Source organism: Oryx dammah, unplaced genomic scaffold, assembly GCF_014754425.2.
Source record: "Oryx dammah isolate SB20612 unplaced genomic scaffold, SCBI_Odam_1.1 HiC_scaffold_3, whole genome shotgun sequence".
Lineage (NCBI taxonomy): Eukaryota > Metazoa > Chordata > Mammalia > Artiodactyla > Bovidae > Oryx > Oryx dammah.
The window spans coordinates 87577320-87595089 of NW_024070187.1; the positions used below are offsets into that span (position 1 = coordinate 87577320).

A 17770-nucleotide genomic window follows, 5' to 3' on the forward strand; every position below is an offset into this window, starting at 1 on the left:
TTATTATTAGATCCTACTGTGTGTTAGACATTGCACAATATAATCCAATATAATGCAAATATAACCAAATATATGTCTACTGGGCACAGGAGAAGACAGTAAGCAATCGCATATGATGTCATAGGTGCAGGATGGAAAAAGGGCCTTGCTGTGGAAAGATGTGGCAACGGGATTCCATCCAAGCTGAAATTGCAGGTGGGAGGGGAGTAGAAGGGAGTTATATTCCCACTACTATTAACTTGCTGTATGGCCTCAGACACAAGTTGCCTACAATCGAAGACCCATTTCTTGGTGTAGGGTGGAAGGATAATCACTCCATTACAAAAGGCTTTAGAAAGATGTAATAAATTACTATATAAAGTATCCAAATACAATGGCCAGCAGACAGTAGGTGTTTAAGTCATGAAGCAAATTTTTCTTTCTACCATTTTTCCAAACACTCTTGTTTATTGTCAAGGATGACAAGGAAGAAAATTTTACTGAAATAATGAATAATAAGTTTAGCAAACAGAAGTGAAACAGAGTGCAGTTTGCAAATTCAATTTTGCCCCTGATAGTGGCCTCCTATGTGTCCAGTGCTGTGCTAAGAGCCACAGATATGAAACCAAAGACCCAGGGACCTCTGCCATTACAAGACTCTATAATCATAGAGGAAACTGCATACAACTCCCTCTACTGATGTGCCAAAGAACACAGTGATAAAAGACAGGTAACCAGTGTGATGGAAAGAAAGAAGGGAGAGAACTGGCTTTTTCAAAAGTCTTGTTTTGCCTGGAAAGAGAGGATTTGGAACAAAAGCAAGTCATAGTGACTCTGTATGGCTCAGACAGAGCTCTTACCAATGACTAGAACATAACTGGACTCAGTCGATACAGGAAGACTTCTAGTACTAGAGATGTTTGTAAATGTCATCAGCCTCAGGGTGCTATAATGAGGGCCAAGACTGCACATGCGTGAGCAGTCACTACCCAGGTTTTCGGCAGGATCTAGGGATCCAGCCTTGGTTTTTCTAAGGTTCCTTCAAACTCTATTTCTATGATTTGGACAAGAATTAGGTTTGTGGTAAAAATATTTATTAAAAATCATCATTGTATCTTACACTTGCACACCTTCCATTTTTTTATCTTAAAGGTCTGTGTGGAGATCTTCCTCTCTTCAAAAACAAATTCTGTGCCATCTTTTGAATTCTATCACAAAATCCATTGCTTAGCTTTTGCTTAAATAATCCCCACAACCTCTCTTTCCTCTGATCTAAAATTCCACTATCAGTCACTAATAAAGAATTTAACTCTTTCTATGTTTTAAAGAATCTCTTACTGTGAGAAAGGGATGCTCATGAGAAGTTAATTTTGTCCAAAAATATATTCTTTAAAGAGAAACTAGTTTAGCACATATAGAACAGTTTTTTTTTAAGTGCCAGCTCCAGTCAGCTAATGGTGGCTGTCCTGTGGCATGGTGCTGTGAATGATTCTAAGGCTTAGTCATAGAGAAAGAGTAATGTCTACAATGGGTGACCGTCTGAAAGCAGTCACCCAAAGCATTGTCATCACTAGAGTAATAGGTCCATTTCTGGTAGCCTCAGGAAGCTTAGAGTATGGTCTCAAGGGAGCCACTCTAAGGATGCAAGACAGAAAGAAATGCTGAACATTAGGACTGTTTAGAGAACCCTGGAAAGCCTATGGGAACCTGGCAAGGCAGTCTTCTCTTGTGTGGTTGTCTACCACACAAGTCATCCATATTCTTTACCATAAGCTAACATGTCCAAAAACTTAATAATGACAGATTTGTTGTTGTTTTCGAGGCAAATGTATCTCTTTCACTTATGATATTTTTTTTTGCCTCAGTTCAGTTCAGTTCAGTCACTCAGTTGTGTCCGACTCTTTGCGACCCCATGAATCACAGCACGCCAGGCCTCCCTGTCTATCACCAACTCCTGGAGTTCACTCAGACTCACGTCCATCGAGTCAGTGATACCATCCAGCCATCTCATCCTCAGTCGTCCCCTTCTCCTCCTGCCCCCAATCCCTCCCAGCATCAGAGTCTTTTCCAATGAGTCAACTCTTTGCATGAGGTGGCCAAAGTACTGGAGTTTCAGCTTTAGCATCATTCCTTCCAAAGAAATCCCAGGGTTGATCTCCTTCAGAATGGACTGCTTGGATCTCCTTGCAGTCCAAGGGACTCTCAAGAGTCTTCTCCAACACCACAGTTCAAAAGCATCAATTCTTTGGCGCTCAGCTTTCTTCACAGTCCAACTCTCACATCCATACATGACCACAGGAAAAACCATAGCCTTGACTAGATGGACCTTAGTTGGCAAAGTAATGTCTCTGTTTTGAATATGCTATCTAGGTTGGTCATAACTTTTCTTCCAAGGAGTAAGTGTCTTTTAATTTCATGGCTGCAGTCACCATCTGCAGTGATTTTGGAGCCCCCCAAAATAAAGTCTGACACTGTTTCCACTGTTTCCCCATCTATTTCCCATGAAGTGATGGGACTGGATGCCATGATCTTTGTTTTCTGAATGTTGAGCTTTACGCCAACTTTTTCGCTCTCCTCTTTCACTTTTATCAAGAGGCTTTTAGCTCCTCTTCACTTTCTGCCATAAGGGTGGTGTCATCTGCATATCTGAGGTTATTGATATTTCTCCCGGCAATCTTGATTCCAGCTTGTGTTTCTTCCAGTTCGGCGTTTCTCATGATGTACTCTGCATTTAAGTTAAATAAGCAGGGTGACAATATACAGCCTTGACGTACTCCTTTTCCTATTTGGAACCAGTCTGTTGTTCCATGTCCAGTTCTAACAGTTGCTTCTTGACCTGCATACAGATTTCTCAAGAGGCAGGTTAGGTGGTCTGGTATTCCCATCTCTTTCAGAATTTTCCACAGTTTATTGTGATCCACACAGTCAAAGGCTTTGGCATAGTCAATAAAGCAGAAATAGATGTTTTTCTGGAACTCTCTTGCTGGGAATGGCAAACCACTTCAGTATTCTTGCCTTGAGAACCCCATGAACAGTATGAAAAGGCAAAATGATAGGATACTGAGAGAGGTACTCCCCAGGTCAGTAGGTGCCCAATATGCTACTGGAGGTCAGTGGAGAAATAAATCCAGAAAGAATGAAGGGATGGAGCCAAAGCAAAAACAATACCCAGCTGTGGATGTGACTGGTGATAAAAGCAAGGTCCAATGCTGGAAAGAGCAATATTGCATAGGAACCTGGAATGTCAGGTCCATAAATCAAGGCAAATTGGAAGTGGTCAGACAAGAGAGGGCAAGAGTGAATGTCGACATTCTAGGAATCAGCGAACTAAAATGGACTGGAATGGGTGAACTTAACTCAGATGACCATTATATCTACTACTGTGGGCAGGAATCCCTCAGAAGAAATGGAGTAGCCATCATGGTCAACAAAAGAGTCCAAAATGCTGTACTTGGATGCAATCTCAAAAATGACAGAATGATCTCTGTCCATTTTCAAGGCAAACCATTCAATATCACAGTAATCCAAGTCTATGCCCCAACCAGTAATGCTGAAGAAGCTGAAGTTGAACAGTTTTATGAAGACCTACAAGACCTTTTAGAACACCCAAAAGAGATGTCCTTTTCATTATAGGGGACTGGAATGCAAAAGTAGGAAGTCAAGAAACACCTGGAGTAACAGGCAAATTTGGCTTTGGAATACAGAATGAAGCAGGGCAAAGACTAATAGAGTTTTGCCAAGATAATGTACTGGTCATAGCAAACACCCTCTTCCAACAACACAAGAGAAGACTCCACACATGGACATCACCAGATGGTCAACACCAAAATCATATTGATTATATTCTTTGCAGCCAAAGATGGAGAAGCTCTATACAGGCAACAAAAACGAGACCAGGAGCTGACTGTGGCTCAGATCATGAACTCCTTACTGCCAAATTCAGACTTAAATTGAAGAAAGCAGGGAAAACCGCTAGACCATTCAGGTATGACCTAAATCAAATCCCTTATGATTATACAGCGGAAGTGAGAAATAGATTTAAGGGCCTAGATCTGATAGATAGAGTGCCTGATGAACTATGGAATGAGGTTCATGACATTTTACAGGAGACAGAGATCAAGACCATCCCCATGGAAAAGAAATGAAAAGAAGCAAAATGGCTGTCTGGGGAAGCCTTACAAATAGCTGTGAAAAGAAGAGAAGTGAAAAGCAAAGGAGAAAAGGGAAGATATAAGCATCTGAATGCAGAGTTCCAAAGAATAGCAAGAAGAGATAAGAAAGCCTTCTTCAGTGATCAATGCACAGAAATAAAGGAAAACAACAGAATGGGAGAGACTAGAGATCTCTTCAAGAAAATTAGAGATATCAAGGGAACATTTCATGCAAAGATGGGCTCGATAAAGGACAGAAATGGTATGGACCTAACAGAAGCAGAAGATATTAAGAAGAGATGGCAAGAATACACAGAAGAACGGTACAAAAAGGATCTTCACGACCCAGATAATTACGATGGTGTGATCACTCATCTAGAGCCAGACATCCTGGAATGTGAAGTCAAGTGGGCCTTAGAAAGCATCACTATGAACAAAGCTAGTGGAGGTGATGGAATTCCAGTAGAGCTATTTCAAATCCTGAAAGATGATGCTGTGAAAGTGCTGCACTCAATATGCCAGCAAATTTGGAAAACTCAGCAGTGGCCACAGAACTGGAAAAGGTCAGTTTTCATTCCAATCCCAAAGAAAGGCAATGCCAAAGAATGCTCAAACTACTGCACAATTGCACTCATCTCACACACTAGTAAAGTAATGCTCAAAATTCTCCAAGCCAGGCTTCAGCAATACATGAACCGTGAACTTCCTGATGTTCAAGCTGGTTTTAGAAAAGGCAGAGGAACCAGAGATCAAATTGCCAACATCCGCTGGATCATGGAAAAAACAAGAGAGTTCCAGAAAAACATCTATTGTTTTGCCTAGGAAACCAGAAATAAGATTATGTGGGTAGCAAAATCCAGCAATGGACTTCCAGCCTTGAAGATGATCTGATCCAAACCCTCCATATATAAATGAGGAAACTGACGACAGGAATGGTTAAAATAGTAACCAGTGGTCTCCCATTTCCAAAACTTTGGGGCTTTAAGTTTAGCTTGAACTTCTAAGTTAATCCATAGTCACCAGTGTCCTACCCTAGGCTAAAAAACTGGATTATAGGCAAAGCAGAAAACAGCCGAGAGATGTTGGTATCTCAACTTTTACTACTAGCTCTTGGATGGTGTGAGGTCTGACATCAGAAAGACGTGAATTTCTACCTGTGACTCCATGAGCAAATTATACAACCCTGAGTCTTCACTTATTATTCAAGAAATAGGAATCCTGCTACCTAAATACAGTCATATAAAGTGCTGGACTTGCAGCGAACACTCAGTAAATTAGGTTGCATTCTCATGGGTTTGTTTCCCAAATCTGTGCTCCCCACTCTCACTAGGGACCTAAAAATGTGTCCAGCACTGGAACTAGGGTAGTCGTAATATGTGTTTACCTGATCTCCTGCCATTTTAGAACTTTGTACATGTCAACAGGCATTTCTAGGAAATGAGGTATTTACCAAAAACGTCTGTTGATTACTTTAGTTCAAGTCCTGTGTGATGTAATGTTGAAAAAACAAATAGATTGACATGACTCATTTTAAAATCCAGTGTTCATTAATGAATGCTATCTATCAGAAATATTTCTTCATTATCATGAATTTCTGTAATTTTTTCAGGGTTATAGTGGCCTGGGGAAAATATTCACCAGATGAAGTTTAATTATTAATAGTAATTACTTGGAAAGAATATAAAAGGATTATTCAGTTCTCTCAAATGATAGAGTATCTTCTATAAAGTTTATCTGAAATAATGAAGACTGTTAGATCCATATCTTTTCTTATTTTCTTCAGCTACATTAAATGTCAGACTCTTCAGAGAAGTTTGCTAGATGCAGGTAGGGAATTCTGTTTATAACCTATACATCCTTGTGCCAGGAGGTGAAACATCATGACAAAACTTCATAGATAGAAAAAGAGAGTTAATATATTGGGGAAACACAAGCAGAAAACACACAGGAAAACACACACATTTTACTTCCAGTCTAGACGAGAGAATGATATATTTTGAACTTGCATTTAAAATTGGATAAATTATTTTAGATTGAGCAATAGTGTTTATAGACTAATATCATGAGCTACATTATTCAGTACCTACTATGTGCCAGGCACTGTGCTCATTGCTTCACATATAGGCTTTCATTTAATCCTAACCATTATCCAGTGTAGTAAAAGTGATTAACATTTGATTGATAAAGACACAAAAACTCTGAGTGCTGAAGTTAGTTTCTCAAGGCCATATTCAGTATCAGAGCTAGAGGCTGAACTCAGAATAACTGTCTCCAAAGCCTTTCTTTGTTAATATTGCTAATGATATGGTTTCTTTATTAAATAGATAGTGGCTAAACTCTTTAGACTTAGCGACTGAACAATAGCAAACTCTTCAGAAGCTATTGGTATAAGAAGCAAGACATGTTTTCAATAGAGAGCATGAGTATATGTACATGGTGAGCGAAAGTGATGAAGATGTTGAGTGAATCCTAGTTGTATAAGATATTGTCTTTGCCACATTAAGACTAGCAAAGTACTAATGTTTATATTGTTGTTCCTAATGCCAGCATTTGATTTTCTTAGTGTTCTTTGGGTGAGCTAGTAACTTCTAGTAAGAGTAATTTAATTAAAAAGTCAAGTTTAGTTAACTCAGAAGTGTCAATACAGATATGTGTAACATTTGTTGGCCAATGACAGATAAGAATATATATTTGACAGATTTCAACTACATGATGTTTTGGACTAGAAATAAATCATTCACAGAATACAGCTTAAATACAAGAAATGTTCTCAGGTGCTCAGTCATGTCCAACTCTTCGTGGCCCCATGGACTGAAGCCCGCCAGAATCCTTTGCTCATGGGATTCTCCAGGCAAGAATACCAGAGTGGGTTGCCATGCCCTCCTCCAGGGGATCTTCCTGACTCAGGGATTGAACCACATCTCTTACATCTCCTGAATTGCAGGCAGATTCTTCACTGCCAGAGACACCTGGGAAGCCCAAATACAAGAAAATATATATTCTTATAAAATTGATCCTGACTTATGATGTAAACAAAAACAGATCTGGAAATTTATGAGTGAATAAATGTAGATTTGAATTGTAAAAAGGGGATTTCAACTTGGAAAATTTCCTCTTTTGCAAATAAAAATCTCATTTTCTTTTTCCAGCCATGCTGCAAACAAATGGCCAGAATTATCTAGAGGAGAACTTAAGAGCTGTGTGAGTTTTATTATCAAAATTTTTAATTGAAATTTACATTCATATTATTTTGTAGGGGAGTAGGGCAGTGATATAACAAGACTGGTGGAGGAAAGGGGTTTGATTGGCTTCAACATTCACACAAGTGTTCTGTTTCAGCACTAACATTATGGTTGCACAGTTTCTTCAGAAACTGACTTATGAAGAAGTACAAATCATAGTTCAAGAGTTGCTAGATCTTGCAGAAAAGTGCAAGAGCCTCAAGTCACATGAATTACCTTCAGAATCCTGTCACCAGTTGGTAGGTGAATCATGTTCTGCTTTTTTCTCTCTATTTAGAAAAAAGAAAACAAAAAACTAAATTGCAAATGAAAGATGTTGCTGTGGGATGGGTTGACTGAATAATCAAGCAAGCGATTTTAAAGCAAAATATGTACATGAGTCACACTCAAGATATAATCTTTGCAGGTTTATGAACCTACAGTATATTAAGCTCATATCTAGGAGATCACATTCTGAGAACCAAAGGCTTGAGAGAATGAATTATACCATAGAATGTCAGCTTGTTCATCTAAGTTGATTGCTCTTTCTCTGTCACGAGACTACTATTGTCTGACATCTCATATGAAGATTCCTGGGAAATTAAAATACTGATTTAAAAAAGTGTCTAAGACAATATAAAAAAGAAGAAAGTGAATATTATTATAGATTATTTTCCCACTTAGTAGAAAATCTTGAAAATTACTATTGTCTCTTATAAACTGTGTCTTGTGATTATAAAAATTCTTTTTTGTTAAACTCTTTATTGAATTTGTTGCAATATTGCTTTTGTTTATGTTCTGGTTTTTTGGCTGTGAGGTATATGCTATCTTAACTCCCTGGCCAGGAACTGAACCCGTACCCCATGCATTGGAAGGTGAAGTTTTAACCACTGGACTACCAGAGAAGTCCCAAAAATTATTGATAAACATATCAACATTGTCTTATAATCTACATATTTTTGGATCAATTATTCGCATATCAACAATTTAAATACAAATAGTTTTCTTCTTTATTTGTAGGTTTTTTCCCCTCTATCTTCTTGGGCTAAAACCTATCTATTTTTTATTAGAATCTAAGTAGTCATAGGAAAGGGCTTCTCAGGTAGTGCTAGTAGTGAAAGAACCGCCTGCCAGTGCACCAGACATGAGTTCAATCCCTGGGTCAGGAAGATTCCCTGGGGGAGGGCATGGCAACCCGCTCCAGTATTCTTGCCTGAAGAATCCCACGGACAGAGGAGCCTGGAGGGCAACAGTCCAAGGGTTTGCAGAGTTGGACACGACTGAAGCGACTTAGCAGGGCACGCACACAGTCATAGAAAAATCATTAGCCTTATTAGAAACACACTTTACATGAAACACTTCTGCACTTATTGTACAGTGATTTCTTCTTATTTCTACTTCAAGAGATGACCTTTTTCTGACTTTATCCCCTAAATCTGGAATTTGATTTGAGGTTTACAGCATCCCACACATTTACTGCCATCCAAAGGCATTTGAAAACTGAATCATTACATTTCTGTTAGAATATTTGACACTGAATACACATTGCCTTAGAGCTCAATTTTTAAAATAAGTCCCCATGGAAACCAACTAAAAGCCATCATGAAACAAGGAAAGCAAGCCATCACATATTTCTTGGTGGATAATTCTTATTAAAAATTCCTTGATTTCCTTAGGCCCTGGCCATTTTGGCTTATGGTTATTTTAATACCTTTCAGCTGTATGAAAATGAAACACTTATATAAGCAGGGAGAGAACGATAAATTCTATTTGGCCAATGTCCAGCACATGAGACTTAATAATCTTTTAAAAGACTTTTGCTCAAAAGAGCTATGTCCAAGGACTATTGGATACGGAGTATAAGATTATACACTCAATTGCCTTTTCTTTATAATTCCTGAACTTTTCTGTGGTTAGGAGTATGGACCATACGTGCCTTCCCTCATGTTATTATTTCCTTCTACAGATGACTACCTTCCTAGAGCATATTTGCAATAATGAAGGAATGGCTGACAAGCGTGTATTTTCTGACTGTTGCAATATAAATAAGACAGCAAGACATAAGTGTTTCCTATTACACAAAAAGGATGATGCAGGTTACAGTGAAATATTCCAGATTTCAAATCCTGAGCAGATCTGTGAGATGGACAAAGAGAATCAAGTGCCAGTGAAAGACCGGTAAGTTACCTTTCCTTGCCAGGTCTTTGAAAAAGAGTATTTTCTAATTTTGAAGAGAGATTTTTAGATAAAGCCTCTGAGTACACAATGCTTTATTATATAAAAATAAAGTAAAAATTTGAGCTACAATTTATTTTTTTCCTTCAGAATGACAATGGTCTTAGCGAACCCTGGAGGGCATGAAAATGCCTGTCATCAAACACTAAAAATGACTAGGATCTGTAAAGGACCCATCTCCTTAAGGGTTGGATTGATCAGACCAGTAGCAAATGATGTTGAAAACTAAGATCTAGTAGTCAAAACATAATAGGCAGAGTGTTGGGAATAGAGCGCAGGTAACAGCTTAGGCAAGGGGCCAGTACAGGTTCACCAAGGTATAACAGGATGTGACAGGCATAGACTCTGTCACTGGGAACCTAGGAATAAACAAAAATGGTAGATTGGACAGAGATCAGTTTTCTACTCAAGAACTCTGATTCTATAATTCTTGCCTACAGTGGATAGAATTATAGCCCATGGGTAGGTGTGTTCATATTTTGGTTTCTTAGTTAGCATAGATGTCTCTCTTTAGAGACTTACAAGCAAGTAGCTGGGGTTCAGAGGCAGGAAACCAATACCGAGAGAGACAAAAATGACAGGAGAAGTGCAAAGCTTCAGTTCTCAAGGAGTGCAGTTCTGGTCATTTGGTCAAGACAGACAGACACCAGGAATAAAGGAAGGATCTGAGTGTTGGATATAGTGCAAGAAGCATGGTGCTGATTCTATCATTCATAATTTCGGATTTTAGAAATTAAACTCTATACCAGAAATGAATGAACAGACCTGGTGACTTGATGCTGAACAATGTCAACATCTTCAATTCAACCATCCAGAGGCAGAAATCCCCCATGAGTTACTGAGCCTTCAAGAAGAACTTAAATGGCCCAGTCACTTAGGGTGAAAGGACTAAGGGACAGCGGGTTGGACAGGTTCTAACTTGCCTGACATGAGGGGTAACCAAATAAGAAACTAAATATGAGCTTGGTTACCTATTTACTAGCCATTTGAGGTGAGAGTAATAAATCAGGTTTGGGTTGAACATTCAGAGATTATAAAACCTGACTAACACTCAGGCAGTGAATCTAATCTCTTCTTGAACATTTACAATTAAATCAGTTACTGTTGTTTAGCCAATAAGTCGTGTCTGACTCTTTGCAACACCATGGACTGTAGCCCTCTAGACTGTTCTGTCCATGGGATTTTCCAGGCAAGAGTACTGGAGTGAGTTGCCATTTCCTTCTCCAAAGTCAGTATTGAGGAGTTATTTTATATGCTAATTTAACTTAAGTGCATGCTGTAAGTCGCTTCAGTTGTGTCTACAGCTATACATATTCAAGAGAAAATAATTTTCTGATTACTTGCTTTATATTATAAGCCAACAACTTTATTTAATTCTCAAAGAAACAGTAACATATCAAAGTCAGCTATTATGGTCTTATCAAAAGATAGTATATTGGACATGTATACCTTCTTGTACATTTGGATTATGTAAGGAGTTTTCAAAAACAGTTTTGATCATGGTAAAATTTTATTATATATCTTACTTAGGTACACAACTTCCAACTAAGTGTGACTCTGTGTTACTTTACAATGGGACTTTCTATTATATTTTTAAATGGTTCTGATTATTAGAAAGTTTTTCCTCATACGAAGTTCGACTTTGCCTTTAGAGGTTTGTACTGAAAATTCTTGAAAGGAACTAAGTTCAGTTTAGTTCAGTCGCTCAGTCGTGTCCGACTCTTTGCGACCCCATGATTCGAAGCATGCCAGGCCACCCTGTCCATCACCAACTCCTGGAGTTTACTCAAACTCATGTCCATCGAGTTGGCGATGCCATCCAGCCATCTCATCCTCTGATGTCCGCTTCTCCTCCTGCCCTCAGTCCCTCCCAGCATCAGTCTTTTCCAGTGAGACAACTCTTCGCATGAGGTGGCCAAGTACTGGAGTTTCAGCTTTAACATCAGTCCTTCCAAAGAACACCCAGGACTGATCTCCTTTAGAATGGACTGGTTGGATCTCCTTTAGAATGGACTGGTTGGATCTCCTTGCAGTCCAAGGGACTCTCAAGAGTCTTCTCCAACACCACAGTTCAAAAGCATCAATTCTTCTGTGCTCTGCTTTCTTCACAGTCCAACTCTCACATCCATACATGACCACTGGAAAAACCATAGCCTCGACTAGATGCACCTTTGTTGGCAAAGTAATGTCTCTGCTTTTCAATATGCTATCTAGGTTGGTCACTTTCCTTCCAAGTAGTAAGCGTCTTTTAATTTTATGGCTACAATCACCATCTGCAGTGATTTTGGAGCCCAAAAAAATAAAGTCTGACACCATTTCCACAGTTTCCCCATCTATTTCCCATGAAGTGATGGGACCAGATGCCATGATCTTCGTTTTCTGAATGTTGAGCTTTAAGCCAACTTTTCCACTCTCCTCTTTCACTTTCATCAAGAGGCTTTTGAGTTCCTCTTCACTTTCTGCCATAAGGGTGGTGTCATCTGCATCTCTGAGGTTATTGATATTTCTCCCAGCAATCTTGATTCCAGCTTGTGCTTCTTCCAGCCCAGCGTTTCTCATGATGTGCTCTGCATATAAGTTAAATAAGCATAGTGACAATATACAGCCTTGACGTATTCCTTTTCCTATTTGGAACCAGTCTGTTGTTCCATATCCACTTCTAACTGTTGCTTCCTGACCTGCATATAGTTTTCTCAAGAGGCAGGTCAAGTGGTCTGGTATTCCCATCTCTTTCAGAATTTTCCACAGTTTATTGTGATCCACACAGTCAAAGGCTTTGGCATAGTCAATAAAGCAGAAATAGATGTTTTTCTGGAACTCTCTTGCTTTTTCCATGATCCAGCAGATGTTGGTAATTTGATCTCTGATTCCTCTGCCTTTTCTAAAACCAGCTTGAACATCTGGAAGTTCATGGTTCACGTATTGCTGAAGCCTGGCTTGGAGAATTTTGAGCATTACTTTAACTAGAGTGTGAGATAAATGCAATTGTGAGGTAGTTGGAGCATTCTTTGGCATTGCCTTTCTTTGGGATTGGAATGAAAACTGACCTTTTCCAGTTCTGTGGCCACTGCTGAGTTTTCCAAAATTTGCTGGCATATTGAGTGCAGCACTTTCATAGCATCATCTTTTAGGATTTGAAATAGCTCAACTGGAATTCCATCACCTCCACTAGCTTTTTTCATAGTGATGCTTTCTAAGGCCCACTTGACTTCACATTCCAGGATGTCTGGTTCTAGGTGAGTGATCACAACATCGTCACTATCTGGGTCATGAAGATCTTTCTTAGTTTAGCTTAGTACCCAATAGAAAGCAAAGATACTGAATGACTCTATTGAGATTTCCTATTGGCCAAGAATTTTGCCTTTTCTTGAGAGGCAGTTATATCTTAATAATATAAATTCTGCTTTATTTCCCCCTACAAGTTATGTTTAAGAAACCTTGCTGAAATGAAACAAGTCTGTTGATTAAACTTTCAAGTAGGTTGAGTCTGGGGTGAAGGTTGTGGGGAGAACACCATTTTCTCTCCTTTCGCTTAAATTGTTGCTTAGTCGCTAAGTTGTGAATGACTCTTTTGTGACTCCATAGGCTGAACCTCACCAGGCTCCTCTGTCCATGGGATTTCTCAGACAAGAATACTGGAGTGGGTAGCCATTCCCCTCTCTAGGGGATCTTCCTGACCCAGTGATCAAACCCACATCCCCTACATTGTAGGCAGATTCTTTATCACTGAGCCACCTGGGAAGCCCCCTTTGAATATACTATCCCTGAAAATAAATAAAGCCTGGCTATACTTTCATTTTGGCTTTTGTCTTAATTGGCTGCTCTGGCACTTGGCCTCTCGGCCTTCTCCAGCTCAGCTCAGCTCAGCTCCTGACAACTTTCCTCTAAGAAGTAACTCAGAAATGAAAGTTGCTTCTATTTTGGAGCTATACCACCTGGAGCATGTGTTTCAAAGGTTACTTCAAAAAAGAAAGAGAACAAAGAACTGTGCAAAGTAATTAACAGCCAAGCCTAGAAGTGGTATATGGCATGTTTATTCAATTGATTGGAACTCAGTTACATGTTCTCACCTAACTGCAAGGGAGGCTTGAAAAGAAACTTTCCTGTGATTATAAGAGAAAATGGATTTGTTTGAGCCTTAAGCCAGTTTTTGTCTGCAATGTCAACCTTCATTGGGTATTTGTGTGTGGGAGGAGGAGGGGTGGGCAGTAAGTAATTTGAGCAAGCTTTTGAAATAGTGTGAGGAGATATGATGATAAGTGAAAGGCAGGCCTGGTGCCCAGGCTCCATAGTGAGTGTAAAGAATGAATTTGAGAGGGACTTTCCTGATGGTCTGGGGTTTCCAGGTGGGGCTAGAGGTAAAGAACCTGCCTGCCAATGCAGAAGATATGAGACATGGGTTCTGTTCCTGGGTCAGGAAGATTCCCTGGAGAAGGGCATGGCAACCCACTCCAGTGTTCTTCCCTGGAGGATCCCATGGACAGAGGAGCCTGGTGGGATACAGTCCATAGGGATGCAGAGTCGGACACGACTGAAGTGGCTTAGCAAGCACACAAGCACTACATGGTGGTTGGCTTGACAGCATTATTAACTCAGTGGACATGTTTTGAGTAAACTCCAGGAGATAGTGGAGGGCAGAGGAGCCTGGCATGCTATAATTCACGAGGTCCCAAAGAGTTGGACCTGACTTAGCAACTGAACAGTGACAACAATCACAATAAAAGCTGTGATTTCTTTGATAGAGTTTCCCATTCTACATGAGACTTCCAGGATGATCTGAGTTCTTTTGTTACAAATATTTCTACTTAACAAGAACTTAGAAAAACACTATCTGAAGCGCTGGCTTCAACCAAACACAAGAGGTACAGATTTTAAAAACGTGAATTCTCTCAAATTTAGAGCTTTATTCCATTTTAAAAACCAACCACTCATTAAAATAGCCTGAGTTGATGCTAGGGAAGAGAATAGGTCTTATCCACCTCCTGGACTGTCAGATGTCACTAACTGTAACATTATTAACAGTGACTAATTAAATTACCTGGATTAATTCATTATTATTCTGATTTGACTTTCAATTAAAAAAAAAAAACCTTTATATCTTAAAAAAAAAAAAAAAGACTCTGAACTCCCAATGCAGTGGGCACCGGTTCGATTCCTGTTGGGGAACTAAGATCCCACATTCTACAAAATGTGACCTAAAAACTGTAAAAATAAGAGAAAAGAATGAATTTGAGAAGCAAATTAATACTCAGATTTAGTCATAAACCCAAATATCGAGTGACACACCTTGGAGGACAATGGCGTAAACTTTCGTAGTCTAGAAAGAACTTACAGATGATCTTGAAAGATTCCTCTTCATCCACCAATAACTTCTAAATTTAGTTCCCCTTTACCAGCTGTACTATCCTCCATTTACAATCAGTTTAGACTATTGAACTTTCTACTTTTACTACTTATATAAAAATGAACACTTTAATTAGTGATTTCCTTTTCTCACTGGTCCAGAGGATACAGTGGATTACTTCTTGGTCACTGTCCAACCTCACAATGACCTGTCTGTTGTGAACCTTTGATACATTTAAGTGTAGTGGTATCCCATTTATGTTACCATGAAATTCTAGAAGTTTCAGCTCAACTAAGCTAAATGAATCATAAGTTCTTAAGAAACAGTGTCAGAACATGTTCTTGAATTCCAAATTATATTATTCCATAATAATTCCATTATTATGACTTTGTATTTGTCAAATTATAGGTACATTTATGAAACTTCTAGGAAGCACCCATTCTTGTATGGACCCACTATTTTAACCATGTCTGTTTGCTCTGAAACAGCTGTTCAGTCATGTTGCAAAGAAGAAAATAAGACTGAATGCTTCCAGACAAAGGTAAACTATTTCTATGTCAACTGTTATTTAGGAACTTGTTATGTGAAGTGTGGACTGTGGACCAGCAGCATATGAACCACCTTGCAGCTTGTTAAAGATGCAGAATGAAGCGCTTCTCCAGACCTGCCCAATAAGACATCATTTTAACAAGATACTCAGGCCATTCATACAGTCCTCAAAATTTGAGAAGCATGATCCAGCACAAATATCACTTCATAATACATATTTAATACTTCAGTTATTATTCCTGCATAGCAAAACACCCCAACATCTCTTTTTTCTCATATTACCTTATTTAATAATTAATTAAATGGTGTCATTGACTTGGCTGGTTTGGACTTCCTCACAGCGTGGCAGCCCGAGGGCAGCTGGACTGCTAACATATGGCCAGAGTCTCAAGAATGAGTATTCTTATGGATAAAGCAGAAGTTGTATGGCCTTTTATGACCAAGCCTCAAAATTTACCTTTATTAAACTCTATTGGCTGAAATACTACAAAATTTTGAAGGAGAAAGTAAATACACTGTAACAAAAGCTCATTGTAAGAAGAACATGAGATAGAAGACTTTATTTTAGCTAACCCTGGAAAATACCATTAGCCACACATTTAATTTTAACCATATGGCCTTTTTTCCTTAGTTGAATAGACGTAAATAAGTGATTAGTTCCATGATAAAAGTACTTTTTAATGTATGCTCATTAAAGGTTCTGGATACCAACATAAAATAACTGTCTTAAGAAGGCACACCGGATGGATTTTTCGAAGGTCACGCTGAAATGAATAGTAGTTTGATAATCAATGCAGTAACACCATTTTCTTGCTGTTTTCTTTGATCTCTTCAATGAGCGTTTCTCTCATAATTCTCTCAAACCCTATTTCTCTATTCCTTTAACTATGTTTCTCCTATTGAGCTCCTCATCTTCTACTTTGTGTAAGAAATTAAATGATGTATCTAAAGAGTCTCTAGCATATACTAAGTATGCGATAATCATAGTTATCTTTAAAGCTATACACACACACACACACACACACACACGTATATTTCTTATCTTGCTTCCATTCTTCCCCTAGAACTGGAATTAACTCCAGTCCCTTCAGAAGCAAATTCTGAATTCCTAAGCAGGACAGTTATTTTTTTTTTTTCTCCTTTTGGTTTCATATTATTAAAAACAACAAAAACAAGTGATTGTGTAGACTTATGTTTCATTACCAGGCATTTTGGAAGAATGAACTTTTTCATGACTGTTAGTTTTTTCAGCTAATTTGTTACAAAGTTTTCTTAATTTTAACACTTTTCAGAGGAAATTTTTCCTTAATGTATAATATGCCCCTATAATTTTTAAAAAATTTTATTGGCATATAGTCGATTTATAATGTTTTGTTACTTTCTGCTATATAGCAAAGTTAACTAGTTATACATATACAAAGACCCACTCTTTTTTTATATTTTACTACCATGAAAGTCTTTACACGGTATTGAGTGGAGTTCCCTGTGCTATCTATACACTAGGTCCTTATTAGTTATCTAGTTTATATATAGTTAAGTCACTCACTCAGTCGTGTCCGACTCTTTGCGACCCTGTGGACTATAGCCCACCAGGCTCCTCCGTCCATGGGATTCTCCAGGCATGAATACTGGAGTGGGTTGCCATTTCCTTCTCCAGGGGATCTTCCTGATCCAGGGATTGAACCCAGGTCTCCTGCACTGCAGGCAGACGCTTTAACCTCTGAGCCACCAGGGAAGTCCAATTTATATATAGCAGTGTGTATACTTTGCCAACAAAGGTCAGTCTAGTCAAGGCTATGGTTTTTCCTGTGGTCATGTATGGATGTGAGAGTTGGACTGTGAAGAAAGCTGAGTGCCGAAGAATTGATGCTTTTGAACTGTGGTGTTGGAGAAGACTCTTGAGAGTCCCTTGGACTGCAAGGAGATCCAACCAGTCCATTCTGAAGGAGATCAACCCTGGGATTTCTTTGGAAGGAATGATGCTGAAGCTGAAACTCCAGTACTTTGGCCACCTCATGCGAAGACTTGACTCAATGGAAAAGACTCTGATGCTGGGAGGGATTGGGAGCAGGAGGAAAAGGGGACGACCGAGGATGAGATGGCTGGATGGCATCACTGACTCGATGGACATGAGTCTGAGTGAACTTCGAGAGTTGGTGATGGACAGGGAGGCTTGGCGTGCTGCAATTCATGGTGTCGAAAAGAGTCGGACACGGCTGGGCGACTGAACTGAACTGAGTGTGTATATGTCAGTCCCAATCTCCCAATAAATATATCCCTCCCTTCTACTT

At 39.0% G+C, this 17770-nt stretch overlaps 1 protein-coding gene across 1 annotated transcript in view; it reads left to right on the forward strand.

The window, feature by feature from the left end:
* The first annotated feature begins 5872 nt into the window (after nt 1-5872).
* The window catches only part of LOC120861610 (alpha-fetoprotein-like), a 46029-nt gene continuing 34131 nt past the window's right edge, over nt 5873-17770 (forward strand). Inside the window, 5 exon segments of the mRNA XM_040237326.1 lie at nt 5873-5957; nt 7280-7331; nt 7470-7611; nt 9318-9529; nt 15339-15471. Coding sequence (XP_040093260.1) covers nt 5873-5957; nt 7280-7331; nt 7470-7611; nt 9318-9529; nt 15339-15471 — 624 coding nt within the window.